At 39.6% G+C, this 16,744-nt stretch overlaps 1 protein-coding gene across 6 annotated transcripts; it reads right to left on the minus strand.

Moving 5' to 3' along the window:
* Positions 1-764: 764 nt before the first annotated feature.
* LOC5517777 (leucine-rich repeat-containing protein 49) lies at positions 765-15,233 on the minus strand. 6 transcript variants are annotated; one of them, XM_048727537.1, is made up of 20 exons: positions 15,054-15,233; positions 14,883-14,957; positions 14,232-14,376; positions 13,736-13,996; positions 9,300-9,405; positions 8,591-8,794; positions 8,434-8,500; positions 7,593-7,736; positions 7,422-7,483; positions 6,976-7,123; positions 6,401-6,484; positions 5,989-6,033; positions 5,493-5,563; positions 5,048-5,143; positions 4,381-4,594; positions 3,387-3,572; positions 2,691-2,800; positions 2,523-2,573; positions 2,225-2,300; positions 765-1,202 (listed from the first exon to the last, which is right to left on the minus strand). In XM_048727537.1, exons 1-20 carry the CDS (start codon positions 15,105-15,107, stop codon positions 999-1,001), a joined length of 2,403 nt encoding a protein of 800 aa, XP_048583494.1. In that variant the 5' UTR covers positions 15,108-15,233; the 3' UTR covers positions 765-998. The 6 variants fall into 6 exon arrangements, with proteins under 6 accessions (XP_048583494.1, XP_048583493.1, XP_048583495.1 ...); XM_048727536.1 differs by having other exon boundaries at positions 5,048-5,179; XM_048727538.1 differs by lacking the exon at positions 5,989-6,033 and having other exon boundaries at positions 5,048-5,179.
* Positions 15,234-16,744: the final 1,511 nt, after the last annotated feature.

A 16,744-nucleotide genomic window follows, 5' to 3' on the forward strand; every position in this document is an offset into this window, starting at 1 on the left:
CGGGGTTGTCTGTCAAACTATTCATTGACAAATGCGCCACGATGAAAATCATTGGTTGCGACAGATTTTATAACAACGTGCGTCAGCTTATGTCGTTACAGCGTGAGAGACTTTGAATCGCATGAATCATGATTTCTAGACGCTTAGGTTGAACCCCTACACCCAATGGCAGCGATAGTGGAAAATATGAACTCTACACTCCTAAGAAATTCGAGGAGATTAGCTTACTACAAGTTTAATCACCGTATTTTGTAAAAACCTAAGACACCTTACATTCCGTGCATCTTAATTTACCTTGCTTTTGTTGTTCCGAGTACAAAGCAAATGTCATATACACGTGCGTGACTGGACAAAGAAGCAAAAAGGCTAAAGACAGCAATGTAGACCTAGGTCGTAGTTTACTGCACATGATGACGACATCACTTCATTACTATAGTAACACACCCATTCCCAAGAGACGCAAGAGTGAAAAAGACCCCGATATTTTTCAGTCTATATTTCAGCGAACTGTGCGTGGCGTAACCGACTAAGACAGGCCTGGGATCCTGGTTATTGCCTCCCCATTATTTACTATTACTATCAGTATTTTTATGGCGTTATTATTTTTTCAAATCGCCTTTATGCAGCAGTCATTGATATTTCAGCGCATAGCCAGGATTTGCCCCCCCCCCCCCCTACCCGCCCCCTCCCGCACGGATCCCCTTATTCCTGCCATGAAGTTTTACTTTTGGACAGGGGAAGGGAAAGACAACCGGGATTCTTTCTTCTCTTCATAACTTTTCTTTCATTTTTTACTAAATTAAAACACTCTATGATAATTCATAAACAATAAATATAGTTTTTTTACATGCCAGTGGGGGCAATCACTGACATTAGACAAATTCGAATGAGTTCCAGGCTTAGCGGCGTATTCCTTATTGGGAGTATTTTACCCAGCTCTCGCTGCGGCCGCGGGAGAACGCTAATTAGCATAATAAGATGCGTCACGTGGTTAGCCGTTATTTTCTTTGTCGTATACTGTCAAAAGCTCTTTCCATACATTTATCTCTATCGTTCAAGTCTATGACGGCTTTTTGGATAAGTTCGCTAAATAGGTTGGGTAATATGGTGTCAAGTCGCTTCTGCTTCCGGTCAACCAGTATGGAATTCTGGGTAATCTCTTTGATGTAATTTTCTGCGAATGTTTTCCTCGACTCAGTTTCCTAGAAAGAAAAAAAATGAAACGTTTTTAAAAGTTAAAGGTGCGAAAAGAAAAAGACGGAAATACAGACAGAGTCAGTTAGACAGACTGACGGACAGACACAGTCAAGCAGACTGAAAGAGACAGTGAAACAGACTGACAGACAGGCAGAAACAGCAGATGGCGGACTGACAGACAGATAAAGGAAGTCAGACGTACTAAAAGACAGAGACAGTCGGACAGAATGAAAAAAAACATTCAAACAGACTGACAGACAGGCAGAAACAGCAGATGGCGGACTGACAGACAGATAAAGGAAGTCAGACTTACTGACAGACAGAGACAGTCGGACAGAATGAAAAAAAACATTCAAACAGACTGACAGACAGGCAGAAACAGCAGATGGCGGACTGACAGACAGATAAAGGAAGTCAGACTTACTGACAGACAGAGACAGTCGGACAGAATGAAAAAAAACATTCAAACAGACTGACAGACAGGCAGAAACAGCAGATGGCGGACTGACAGACAGATAAAGGAAGTCAGACTTACTGACAGACAGAGGCAGTCGGACAGAATGAAAAAAAACATTCAAACAGACTGACAGACAGGCAGAAACAGCAGATGGTGGACTGACAGACAGATAAAGGAAGTCAGACTTACTGACAGACAGAGACAGTCGGACAGAATGAAAAAAAACATTCAAACAGACTGACAGACAGGCAGAAACAGCAGATGGACTGACACACAGATAAAGGAAGTCAGACGTACTGACAGACAGAGACAGTCGGACAGAATGAAAAAAACATTCAAACAGACTGAAGACAGATAGGAACAGTCAGACGTACTGAAAGACAGATAGGAACAGTCAGACGGACTGACAGACAGATAGGAACAGTCAGACGGACTGAAACGGAAGGAAGGATGGTCGTCAGACAGACAGGGACAGTCACCATTCACAAGGATTGTTAGAAAGATAGTGAGACAGAAGAAACAGAGAGAAGGAAGGACGAGCAGGGAGACGGACAAACGGTCAGACCGTACCTCTGCCTGCTTCTGGTTGAGACCGACTGGCCAGTACTGAAGGCCGATTCTCCCGACAGACTCATTTGATGAGGTCCTAGAAATACACAAACAACAGTCATTGCAAGCCAAGCTGTCCATGGCGGTGCGTCTGGCTAGAGTTTTATGTCTAGTTTGCATGCTGCCTATTTACATCAACATGAAGCTGCAAACCGCCTTCTATACGTAGTGTCTGTGCAGCTTGCACGGATTACGCTCTCTTAGACTACATATTCGTCACTTCGACCGCGGTCCTTTTTTTCTTGCCTACAGTGCTCACCTTTCGTGTTTGCCCTCCGTCTTCTTTGCCTTATCGTCAACACCTCTTCTCCTGTATAAGCAACACAATCATCATCAACTAAGGCTAAGCTCAAACGTCGAATTATCCATGAATTACTTCGAATGCTCGAGTAAGCGAGCATTCAAACTCAATCTTCCCGACACTTACTTTGAATCCCCGAGTAACGTGAGAAGACGAGACTGCGGGAGTTGCGAGGTAGTTAGATGTGCAAGGTTTCCAAACAGCTTCTCGGCATTAACTTTGTCGGCCGCTGTCACCTAAAAGAGTATAGACAAGTATAAATTAAGCAAGTGTGAAGAAAAGATGTGCATATAAGAGTAATCAAGTTTAAAGCAAGTGTGAAGAAAAGATGTGCATATAAGAGTAATCAAGTTTGAAGCAAGTGTGCAGAAAAGATGTGCTGATAAGAGTAATCAAGTTTGAAGCAAGTGTGAAGAAAAGATGTGCATATAAGAGTAATCAAGTTTGAAGCAAGTGTGAAGAAAAGATGTGAATATAAGAGTAATCAAGTTTGAAGCAAGTGTGAAGAAAAGATGTGAATATAAGAGTAATCAAGTTTGAAGCAAGTGTGAAGAAAAGATGTGCTGATTATGTGTGAGATCCCAAATACTGCACCTCCTTGCCTCGAAGCCGATGGAAAATCGATCGAAAATAGATTTCACTTTGTTACTTTTGTTGGCACCCTTTTGGTTATTGTTATGAAATTATTGGTTGCTTATTGTTGTTGTTTACCTTGATGTCATCCTCATGTTGTTCATGTTTTTGTTTTTGTTTACTTTGATGTCAGTGTTTATTATAATTGTTTAGCTGGATGTCATTGAATCTTGTGTTGTTGTTGTTTACCTCGATGTCATTGATCTTCGTGAGTGACAGATGCGCGAGTCTAAACAGCACGTAGGGTCTCCAAAGCGTAAATTCAGTGACGGGATTCCTGTCTGTGTGGATGACGAGCGTTTCCAGTCTCCTGAGCATAGCAAGGGCGTTGATTTGCTGTAGATTATTGATGCTTGTTTCGGTGAAGATTAAACCCTAAAAGGACCGAAAAAACATGTTAGACCCAGAAAACAACATGATAAAAAACGATTAAACCCAGAAAAGACCAAAGAGAACAACACGTTAGATGCCAAGAGAGCAACATATCTTATACGATATGTTCTTTTATTATCAAATAACACCGAGGGAGAGCGAATGAATATCACTGGAGTAAGACTAGGTCGAGTACAAATGTACAGCGATATTTCTTCTTCTTTTGTACTGGTTTGATCCCTATCAAATGGCGTATGGGGCTCGCCAAACTATTAAGACTCGAAAAAAATAATATCCAGCTATATTGTACACTAAAATGTCAATAATATATACATGCACAAATAAATATATTCTAAATATAACTTGACAACATTCAATGAACAAACAAGACGAGGACTTTACAGGAGCAAAGCTCTTGAGTCCCCTGAGTACACCAGCGATGTTTGCTAATTTTGTGGGAAAATGAAGCAAAGCGTGTGCCAATCATTAGGAGGTGCGGTACGATGACACATGTACGTGACCATAAAACACGTGACAAACAAGTGACATACCACAAGTTAAGAAAAGAGTGTGCCAATCTTATGGAAATGCACGTGACCATAAAACACGTGACTAGCACGTGACTTACCACGAGTGAAGGAAAGAGTGTGCCAATTTTATGGAAATGCGGGTACGGTGCACGTGACCATAAAACACGTAACTAGCACGTGACTTACCACGAGTTAAGAAAAGAGTGTGCCAATCTTATGGAAATGCGGGTACGATGACACATGCACGTGACCATAAAACACGTGACTAGCACGTGACTTACCACGAGTGAAGGGAAGCGTGTGCCAATCTTATGGAAGTGCGGAACGATGGCATCGTACTCGATGAACTTGAATGAGATGACGGATACCGAGTTCACGGCCTGTGCGCCCCAGTTCCGGTCGAGCGCGTCCAAGGAGCCTGGGCCGTAAAGATACAGCGTCTCCCCGTCTAGCTCCGCGAGGTGGCAGATACTAAGGGGGGAGGTTTCGGGAGATCTGAGAAGTGAGGAGATTCGTTGATTAATCACAAGGAGGCTCGAGGAATTAGAAGTACCCATTACCAAATACGTATAGCAAAATCTTATCAAGAAAAGCACACAAACCAAAGTATTTTTTTCTTATACCACCAAAAATCGTAGTAATTTTCTTGTATCACATACCTACACGGAAGTACGACTTGAAAGACAAGGTTAATTCGTGGTAAAATAAAAGATTAGACATAATAGGCTTGAATCGAAATCATTCTGGAAAATATTGAAATCAATAGCCTCTTTTTGCAGCAATAAAATTGAGCTATTTTTATTGTTTAGTTAATTTTTTTCAGCAATTCAAGAGGATTTAGTTCCGTTAAAATCTCTGATGTAGCGATCGCGTTACCATATTAAACAGTGATACATTTAGAGCACAGAACACAACAGACATAGCCCGATGGTTGTTAATGGTACGCACGTGTTATTGTCGTTGGCGTCTGTTGTGATGGACGAGACGCCGGAGCTGCTAGACGCCTGCGAGACGGGGGCGTCATTCAGGGGTGAGCCATTAGACCTGACAGGAGAGCGTATTTGATGAGAACCGAGATTACTGATGAGATATAAAATGATTTATATGTAAGACGACATAGTGTATATTCAATTCAATATAGAAGACTACAAAATGTTTTCAATTAAACATAGTCAAAAAGCACCCCGTGTTATTGCTTGTGGTATAATCTTAACTGCAAGCTTTCGGCTAAATTTACATGTATTTTACACTCAAAATCGATTCTATAAATAACGAATTTAGTAAAAATATCATGGGATTGGCGCGGAGAATTATGGGATTTAAGCGAAGGATTATGGGATTGGCGAGGAAGATTATGGGATTGGCGCTAAGTAATATGGGACTGGTCACGTGCCTGTTGGACGTCTTGGCTTGCGTGAGCTCCCATTGCCTCTGTGCGTTGTTGATAGCGATGCGTCTCTTTTCCTGTACAAAGTTCACAAACGAGACATGATCAGCAATACACACACGAGAGGTGCGTCACATACATGCACTTATATGTCATTCTCATAAATTAGAGAAAACAATGTTTCGGCTTGGAAGAGCTTAAAAGGACTCGAACACAAAAAGAACACGCTTTTAAAAAATAAGCACTTTGAAGTGTAGGACCAGATTCATGTTTTTCCGCCTATTCAACCTGTTTTTTAGATGTGTTATTGAAGAAGAGCTGCCACAAATATAAAAATTCAATACTGACCCATTGGGTTCGCGGGAAACCAAACCAACCTCATAAGACAAAAAGGATGAGCATGCGAATACATGTATTCCATCAACTACAGCAAATAATGTGATGAGCATGCGAATACATGCTCGAATACATGCTAATACAAATTACATGCGAATACATGTACCTTGATTTCGCCTTTGGTCAGATGGTGAGGGAGGAAGATATAGCTCTGTTTTTATATTAATAAGGGATTAAATAGGGGTCAGGAATTAGAAAAGGTGGCAGAAGGCAGGCAAGAATGCGGGCGTGGAAGTGTGGAAGTACGAAAAGGAGAATCCGGATATCATTAAGAGATGGGTAAAAATCGTCCAGGATTTTGAGAATTGTGATAAAAGAGTATTGATAAAAGATTTCTGCGATTTGTTGAATTAGCATACCATAAGGATGAAAGGCACAAAAGCGGAAAACACAAGAAAACGAAGATGAACCGTTAAACATCAGGCGCAAACAGAATTGCAAGGCGACAACGAACATTGGATGATGGTATAGTCATGGTTGTCCACGTGGTGTACACGTGATTGTCACGTGTGGCGTACCTTCAAAACCGCTAGCTTGTTCACTTCTTTTTTCTTCTCTTCCTCCTTCCGAGCCATCACCATGGCAATGCGCCGTTCCTCCTCCTAGACATAAGGGGTTGAGGTATCAACTGGGACAACATCAGGCGCATGTCCAAGGGATCTGAACCTTATCTTACTGATGTGACGAGATGAGTTCGACTCTCGTTGACCACTTCGTTGGACGGTTAACTTTTAGAAAAAGTTAAGGATGCCGATTTGAACTCAATTGATCCGTGGTCAGCGGATTCCTAATACCATTCGGTAAAGTCCCGTGTGAACAGTACAAGTATCATCCAGAGTTGCTGCCACAAATCGAAATTGTTTGGAATGTAGGGGAGTTGTTTGACCTCGATGTGCTATTCCAAAAATGATCAACACCCTGAATTATCCATGATTTTTTTCTATTTCGGGGGGAGGGGGGGTATTGGAAGTTTCCTGCAATTACAGCATCAAACACATCGCTACACACTTTTCAGCCAAACAGCACAACCCTTCCTTATTCCTCCCCCTATACGTAAGTGATGCATCCCCTCCCCTCCCCCAATAGCACTCACTGTAATTCTCTTCATGTCAAGCTGTCGTAAGCATGTAACGCTCTTCAGAACTGTCTGCTTGTACGTGACGTCACTAGCGAAAGGGTTGCCGTCAAGGGACAGCTCGGTGATTGACGTTGAACGCGTGAGGCAGTTTATGTCTTCAAACCTGAAAATCAATCAATCGATCTACCTAAAGCCATATGACCAAGGGAAAACGTGGCCGCAAAAAATGTGTAAAATACGTGTAATGAATTTTTATTTACGTTATTACATTTTAATTCTATTTTTTTTTTTGCTGGATTCTATTGTCCCAAAGTCGCAAGATCGCGAAAAATAAAGTGACCTGTTTTTTTTTAGAAAATAGCGATATCGCGAAAAATAAAGTGTCGCGCGAAATTTCGCCATCTCAAAATCGCGAAATTTTGACGACGGCAAATTTAGTGTAACAAGGTACTGACTCTTACCTCGAAATGCAATTGAAGCTCAGGAAAAGTCGCTGTAAATTACTAAGACGATCCACTTCCTCCTGTGCGCATAAAACCTCACATTTAATATATTTCCAAAAACTCTATTCCGACGGCGGTAAACGAGTACGCTACACGCTACTTTTCGAGTAAATACGGCAGCTTACTGACCACTGTACAAATCTTGTTCCGTCTCAGGTTGAGTTCTGCCAGAGAGCGCATCCCACTGATGTTACATACTTTAAGGATCTCGTTTCCTGCGAGATTAAGCACGCGGAGCTCCGTCAAGTGGCTTAGATTCTCGATCTTGCTTATCTGGAACCACATGGAAGAGAGGAACGTTTAACACACAACGAAAGGTTAGAGGGAAATGCTGGGACTCAGACATGTCTTTCAGAAAGATGTTGAAAAACTCTTCTTGACTGGTAACTTGTCTTATTTTAGTTTGTCTGTTGGTGGAAGTATTTTAGTGGTTCTAGGATTGTCGTTCAAAACCGTGACCGAGGCTAAATTACTTTTTATAGTGTGTTCTCTAAAAACCCGGCTCAAAGACCCTAAATAAAAAGTAAAGATGCTTTTTTTAACCTTAGTCAAACATTCTTACCCGAAAGTTAGTCTTACCCGAGATAAATTTATAAAATAGAGCCCGAAGACAAGACCTATACCTAACGCATCAGAGTTTTGCACACAATTACCTAGCGCCCTAAAGAGCGTCAAAAGAAGAAATGAAAGACGCTGGAATTCATCGATGTACATGTACGTCCATTAGCAAAACTAGCCGTCAGACAAGAACCCGACATAAACTTGACTCTGTTGTTTGTTTTTCGTTTACGCTCATTTCAAACGCGGCATCTGGCATGCCCCGAGTTGGGTGTTCACGGCCGACAAATACAAATATGCGGCGACGTCTGCAGTTAAGCCACTTGTCATTACTAATTAATATCATTTCAATTAGGAATCATATCTGACAAGTAAATTTTATGCCAAATCTGGCTACATATCCACAACATACCCTATTCCCGTGTAAGTCCAAGACGTCTAGTTTTGTCAGAGCTTCCAAGTTATTAATTTTTCGTATTCTGGTGACAAACAATAAATACAAAAAAGAAAGTCAGATCAAGTTCCATCACGAAAAACCAGTTGTCCAGGGATTGTCACACCTGACGTACCTATTTTTTCCAAGCATAAGTACTCGTAATGACTTTAGGCTCGATAGTCCAGATATCTCCTCTATTTGGTTGTCATAAATGTCCAGGAAAATAAGTCGGCGCAAGTTGGCAAGGTGCTGGATATTACGAATTAAGTTGTGCTGGAAATTGAGCAGGCGCAAGTTGTCTTCGCCTTCCAAGATGGGGCACACGGTCAATCGCCGCCTGAAAACAAACGCCACATAAAAATACGGTCCTCGACCACGAACGACTATTAATTAACAAGCCAACTAAAGCTTTAAGAAAATCGATGTTTTGCAGATGAAAGCTAGGATGTTCTTAAACAAACTGAAGCAGTTATTTGTTAAGCTGGTTGGTTGTTAATCACATATAACGTTTTCTTATTTGCCAAGGTGGCAAAGGTAGCGCGCGTTAAGAAGAAAATTATAAACTGCCGCTTTTCTTTAGACTAGTAATATATACTGGAAATAGAGCTAAATATTAATATCATTTTTATTATGAATATAATAACAATGGATTGAATATGTTTAATAGCTGGAAAAAAGGTTATTTTTTGTTTGTTTGAGCAAAAGAAAAAAGTGTGCGAAATAGCGATCGATGAGCGAGCTATTTGTGATGAGCGAGCAATTGGAATTTCTCTGAGATACAAAAAGAAGATCACACACAAAAAAAATTAAAGGTCTAAAAGGATTTTTCTCAAATGACTTACCTATCCAAATTTAGCCGATCAGGGTTGGCCTGTCTTTCTTCGGGTAGTCGATACACGATCGGAATGCCCGGTGCCGAAGGCGATTCGGCGAAAATCACCCGATCACCTGCCGTAAACAAATCATATATTCATGGTCGAATATCATTAGAAATGAAACACAAGGCGAAGGGTCTCCAGCAGTTCGGCGCCAGGAATTACACTTTGTGAATGGTTTAGAATGAAGAGAAAAATTGGGTTACATTGGGTTTTCTACATTACAAATTTTACACGAACAGAACTTACTACCAAACATGGTTAAATTCAATTAAACTTTATAATAATAAGATACTTCTAATCATTAATAGGGGGTTACAGTTTTAACTGTTATCATTCAATAGTTTGATACAGCTATTCGACTAATTTCTATTCAACTAGAACCTTATCTGCATACGGACATTTCTAACGCGCGAATCCACAGAAGCTGTGAAGACCTTACCTTGTTCGAGGATACTGTACGGGATTGTTGAGCAGTTAGGCAAATAAAAAGGTTGCATCGCGTAATTTGTGTTTTTAAAACCGTAGTTAAGTCATTAAAAGCAAAACCACTTAGACAAGACTGAACTTACAATAACAAAACCGCGTTAAACGCTTATGTAAAAAGGTAAAAAAAAAGATTTTTCTGTTATGTGGCTTATTGGCAAACAGGACGCGTTCCCTGAGAGGATGGGATTCCACCGTTTTGGGACGCGAGTTGAACACAGAGCCTACATAGAACTATTTGAACTCATAGAAATCATTCATTATTCAAAAGCCGAACGCGCTTTTATTAACACTTATATCAACTACAAAGCAAACTACATCCTTTCCACCAAATGCGTGAAACGCTTTGGTATGTGTCAAAACATAAAGGCCCTGTCAGTGAAAATATCGATTAAAATACAAATATCTAAGTTATTTTAAGTCAGAGGTTTAGAATTTGATTTAAAAATAACAGTTCCACACTTTCTTTCAAATAAGAAAACATTCACTTTTTAGTACTTTTGCTTTTTTCGTTTGATTCTGGGACGGACAAGCAAAGTTTTCAACGAAACTATTTGGGATTTTCAAAGACTAAGAAAGGTATTTTTTTCGTAAGAAAACATGTAGTAACGAGAAAACATTTTGATCGACCTGCGAAAATGTTGACAACAGAGTGCTGACAGTTCTGAGCCCGCTAACATCCAATCAACACATGTCATCGGGTATTTGGGTATTCAAAAACTAGGATATATTCATGGCTTTTGTAAGGTCTATAAAGAATCCTTTGGACAAGCCGTCGTCGGTTGTTGTAAATTGGCATTATTTATTCGCTTTAAATTTAAAGAGATCGTTTTTCTTAAATGGATAGCTTATCAACATTTCCTCTAATAACTCAAGACTAGACAGCACAGCACAAGTATTCATCTTAAAAAGGCATTGTTAGAATTGTAAAACCTCAAAAATTGAAATTTATTTAGCTCCTTGCCGTAAAATAGACAGATCTAATAAAATAGTTATTTCTGTGATTTTTTTAAAACTTTATAAAGGGCATTAGAAAACTTATGGCGCGCGTGTGATAAAAAAAATCCATTGATGTATTTCACTACGACAGTTATTCAAGGATTCGTACTTTACTTTGCGGCGAAACTATTCATATCACACAAAAAGTCACTTTAACTGTAAATAAACCTTTTTTTTCAGCAAAAAGGTAAAGCTAAAAAATAGTGCATTGATTCGTTCGTATCACTAGCAATGAAGTACACGGGCAAAAATAATTCAAAAGCAAACTTGCGCGAGTTTAAAGATATTATGAACTGTTAATGGGTTTAAGACGTGACTCCAGCATTTTAACCCCATGGAAAAGGTGCCAAAGTTTGTGGTAGATGGCGTGATAAATAGACCCCGATATTTTTCACAGCAGGTGTAATAGCACTCGCAAATATATCAAAACTCGGAATAAAGCTATCTACCTAAAGAAAAATCTTTTTTCCTTTTTTTTTTTCGTTTTAAAAGAACGATTAACATTAAACTTTCAAAGTTTTTTAAAACAATTAGTTAAAAAAACAATTGAGTTTTTCGTATTAACTCGCCGCTTCAATGTTCAATTCAATATCCCCAATGGTTACAAAGTAAACAACATACGTTTCAAGAAGGTATCTCACGATAAATGTATCAAAGTATATATTAAAAGAGCTCACAGTCGATACCTTACCTATAGATTTCCCGGGGTTGACCATAGTGTATGTTATTGGATTCACAAAACGCGGAGCTTCCATGGCCAACAGCGTGCAATAGATACGTTGTACACGGCTACAGAAAACCAATTACTCCCACAGAAACATGACGTTCCAAAGCTACTCTGGCAATCAAAGCATTTGAGGTATAAGTATTGTACCGATTGTTTTTACTTAGCGATCAGTGGGTGGCGAGAGTCACTTGGAAACATTCTCAGATGGATACGTGCCGAGCTTTGTGGGCAGTATTTTAAACAACGATATTGCTCAGCAGGTATTGCATTCATATAATCGATTTTCGGTTTGAATTATTCATGTTTTAATGAAATAGCGCCCGCGAGAGACAGAGATCATTTGTTTATGGACAAAGTCGTCTACAGGCAAATTGTTATTTTAAGAAAAGTAGTTTGACTTCAAAAGAAAAGCAAATATAATTAGAGTCAGCGTAGGGGCTATAACACTCAGTCAGCATTCAGCATAACTTCGCGTTGGCCTGGAAAAACTATTATTCCTTTAAAAAATATTACACCAAAATATGGCGAGAATCCTCTAAAATTCTCTGAAAGTTTTTTTTTAAAAAGTAGAAAAGCACGCCAGATAAGTTAGGCTTGAGAAAATTAGATTTAATACACACCAAAAATAAATTGCATTTAAAACAGAATAGGGAATTCCATTTCCTTGTAAAATAATTCAAGTTATTGGACAATTGAAAAATTCAAAAACCATGCAAATAGAAACGTATCTTTTATGTACTTAAATTGTATACCTAAAAAATAGTATACTTTTATCGAAACAAAAAGAGCAGAAGTGCAATATGGGAAAAGTTATTTGCATAAGCTTGCTTTTCCAAAATACAGACAAGGACCATACTGTAAATATCTTCCTTTTAGTGGCGTTTATTAAATAAGAAAATAATTAAATAATCTCTGTTGGCCAACATTATATGTCATCCTAGCAAAATACCAAGTTTTAAAACGCACACATTGAAATCGGCAATTTTGAGAAAGCTACAGTATTGCTATATCTGCTTCCCATTAGATTTGGCAAATGAAGAATGAAACATCGTTTTTAGGAGTTATTTCGAGATTTATTCACATAATTTGTCCTCCAATATTTGATGAAAGCAATAACAAAGGTTTGGATGATTGGAGCTCTGGATAGAAAATGTCACTATGAATTTATACTGTATGTACGATATTTAAAAACTTTAATGTTTCTGGGTTAATCAACAAGAGAATGTTATTATACCAAGCCACTATATTTCGTCAAATTCATGACTTTTTTTATACAAAAGAAGAACTCCTATGGCAAACAGCAGGCTATTAGAAAACTGATGGTTCAACATTTGTGAATACTGGATAGTCAGTGCTTTTGCAAAAGGCAAGTTTCTCCACAGACAATGACCATTTATTGTGCAGTTAGTATTTAGTGTACTGATCTATTGAGGTCAGCCAACTAAAAATATTAATATTTTTTATCTTACAACAGAAGAAGTTCAATAGAGACAGAGGAGGGATTCGGGTAATGAGTGCTTATAATGAGATTTGATGGTAGGTCTGAATATAATTAATGCAGCACTACAGTAAAAGAGTAATACAAACATGAGCTATCCGTACCTAATCCCTATCCTCATTTATGATTCTCCTTACTGTACTCACATAGGTCTTGTTAATAAGATGAGAAGAATTTAATTTATGATCAGGCTTATTAAAACCCTTTACTACAATGCAATGCAATGCAATAAACTTTATCTAACAAAGGTAACATGATAACTTTTGACAGTTTTCTAACCCATGGCCCTCCTAAACTATACTATACTATATTAGTCATTCTCCTTACTGCATTCGCATGCAGTTATTTAAACCATTCACAACTAACTCATTAGTGATTCTCCTTACTGTACTCACATGAGCCTTTAAAATTTAGAGAATCTGAGGTAACATTAGAGTTATTTCATCTTACAATCAGCCTTCCCAAAACTCGCCAACACCCAGGTCAATGAGCCGCCTTCTCTGGAGGTTTGACTCTCTCCATTTAAACAGAAATTATATTATTTTTGTTTTGTTACTGACAAGGAAAAAGAAACCTTCAGCATCCAAACTGCCTCCAGACTCATAATGACCTGCTCCTCAAAATCTTTTTTGAGAAGGTTGACAATAGGGGAGATAAAATAATACCAAACAAATCATACAGTAGGATTGTTACCTGGAAGAAACACTTGGTTCTTAGTGGGCCTTGCCTGTGACCCAGCACTGAGTGATGGGCGCATCTGCTGCCCCGCCCTGTCATCCTCCGTGTCTGTACCCTCCCTGCTGTTCTGGTTTGCTGTGGGCTGGTTGTCTGAATTGTAAACTGATGATGGCTGTAGAACTTGTTTTTGCACCTTGTGCAGCTCATGGAAGGAGGGGGTGGCGTAGTTCTGCTGCCGAGACCCCATAGATGTGTCGGTGGTGGAGCGAGAGTATTCTAAAAAGGTTCAAAAGAGAACAAGGGTACAACCTAAAGAATCATACATAAATAAACATTTATTGTTAGTTCTTAAAAATACAAACACAACTCAAAACGTGTTCTAACCTATACTTACAGTATTACGCTTTCCAATTTTCCTACTAAATATTTTAAAGATTTTTTGTCACTTTTAAAGGTGACAACTGATTTTATTAATCTATCATTTTATATCTATCAAGAGGTAAACACTCACGCAAGACAGATGGTGCTCTATCAGGAGCTAACTTGTCATCGGATAATGGAGAGCCTGGTTTGCTTCTATATTTGCTGTTCATCTGTGTCGCTGAGGTGGGCCTTGAAGGAGAGGCAGAGTCTCGGCCATGCTTCCAATCTATGGACTGGGATATATAATGATAGTAAATAGTTTGTATCTAAGAGTTTCTAGATTCTGCCAGTGAGTAGAGGTGTGATTCCAGACAAGATTTATACCCCTTCTCTTCAGATGCAATTTGAAATTCCGCAAGGAAGGGGGAGGGGGTTTTTGAATTTCAGTGCCAAATTCCAGGGGCCAAAAAAACTGTCTCCTAGAAGATAATATGAAACTGTAATTTGCTATGCAGTTTCTGGGGTCACTTTGTCTTGATCCCGTTATTGTAGTATCCTGTTCATACTTACTTTCTACATTTTACAGTAGTATTTGCCAGTCAAGGTGTAAAGGCTATATTGCCATATCAAACTTAAAAAGTGGGCATAAAAGCAGATATCTTTCTTAGTTGTGACTTATGGTTAGTTTCATATATTTTATTACTATGTCACAACAAACTCATAGAAAATACTTTTTGTCGAACATCATTGACACGATTGTCGAGTCCTGTCAAGCAAGTCCTGTCCTGTGAGCCCTGACCTGTTTAGATGACGGTCTTTCAACAACAGGAGTTGCCTGAGCTTGCAAGCTATAATGTAACCCGATATTAGCACCCTAAACACAAACAACAATAAAATGTCAATTCTAATTACAAAACTTTACGAGCCAATTTGTCGGATATAATTTTTCCTCAAACAATTCGATCCTTACATCTCTTGCGACAACCCGTCCTGTCTTGGCTGCCCGGCTAGGATGGTGATACATTTTACAAGACGCTAATGTAAACCTGGGATGAATCACCTGATTCCTGCGTAAGTTTTACAAATAAATACAAACAACAACCTATAATTTGGCTATGAGATGGGCGCCATTTTGGTTTGAAATTAGTTACCGCTGACCTGGTTGCTTGGCAGCTGCCAGTAAGGTCCCGGATGACAAACTATCGTAACCCCGATCGCAAAATTGGACATTGCAATTATTCTTTTCTTTTTTTTTTAATTCGAGATCAAGAAATTAGAAAGCCAAAACCAAAGCCCTCTTAAAACATAATACCAGAACCACTAAGACCATGCAAGTCATGGCTGGATCACCGAGAAATGTTATTAGTACGAAATTCTCGTAGACTCACGATAGAAACGCAACTGAAAGCAAATGCTTTATTTTATTAGCGCAACTAAGCGCACTCTTGTTTTTTAATTGGTATTTTTTTTAAATAATGTAAATAGTTCTTAATTCATTTTGTTATACGAGCACGTGTAAAAACACTTTACCAGATAGCGCTTTGCCAGACAGACAGGGCGCGCTTAGACACTTCATCAGACAGACAACGCGCACGTTCCAAGACAAACAGGCCGCGCTAAGCACACTTCACCAGAGAGACAACGCACATTTTCCAAGACAGGCAGAGCGCTCTTTTTCAGACAGACAGCGCACACTTTACAAGACAGTCAGAGCGCTCTTTATCAGACAGACAACGCACACTTTACAAGACAGGCAGAGCACACTTTACAAGACAGACAACGCACACTTTACAAGACAGGCAGAGCACACTTTACAAGACAGGCAGAGCGCTCTTTATCAGACAGACAGAGCACACTTTACAAGACAGACAGCGCACACTTTACAAGACAGACAGAGCGCTCTTTATCAGACAGACAGCGCACACTTTACAAGACAGGCAGAGCGCTATTTATCAGACAGACAGCGCACACTTTACAAGACAGACAGAGCACACTTTACAAGACAGGCAGAGCGCTATTTATCAGACAGACAGCGCACACTTTACAAGACAGGCAGAGCGCTCTTTATCAGACAGACAGCGCACACTTTACAAGACAGACAGAGCACACTTTACAAGACAGACAGCGCACACTTTAAAAGACAGACAGCGAGCTCTTTATCAGACAGACAGAGCACACTTTACAAGACAGGCAGAGCGCTATTTATCAGACAGACAGAGCACACTTTACAAGACAGGCAGAGCGCTATTTATCAGACAGACAGAGCACACTTTACAAGACAGACAGCGCACACTTTACAAGACAGACAGCGCACACTTTACAAGACAAACAGGCCGCGCTAAGCACACTTCACCAGAGAGACAACGCACATTTTCCAAGACAGGCAGAGCGCTCTTTTTCAGACAGACAGCGCACACTTTACAAGACAGGCAGAGCGCTCTTTATCAGACAGACAGAGCACACTTTACAAGACAGGCAGAGCGCTATTTATCAGACAGACAGAGCACACTTTACAAGACAGACAGCGCACACTTTACAAGACAGACAGCGCACACTTTACAAGACAAACAGGCCGCGCTAAGCACACTTCACCAGAGAGACAACGCACATTTTCCAAGACAGGCAGAGCGCTCTTTTTCAGACAGACAGCGCACACTTTAC

The sequence above is a fragment of the Nematostella vectensis genome, chromosome 5, assembly GCF_932526225.1.
Source record: "Nematostella vectensis chromosome 5, jaNemVect1.1, whole genome shotgun sequence".
In the NCBI taxonomy this organism is placed as follows: Eukaryota; Metazoa; Cnidaria; class Anthozoa; order Actiniaria; family Edwardsiidae; genus Nematostella; species Nematostella vectensis.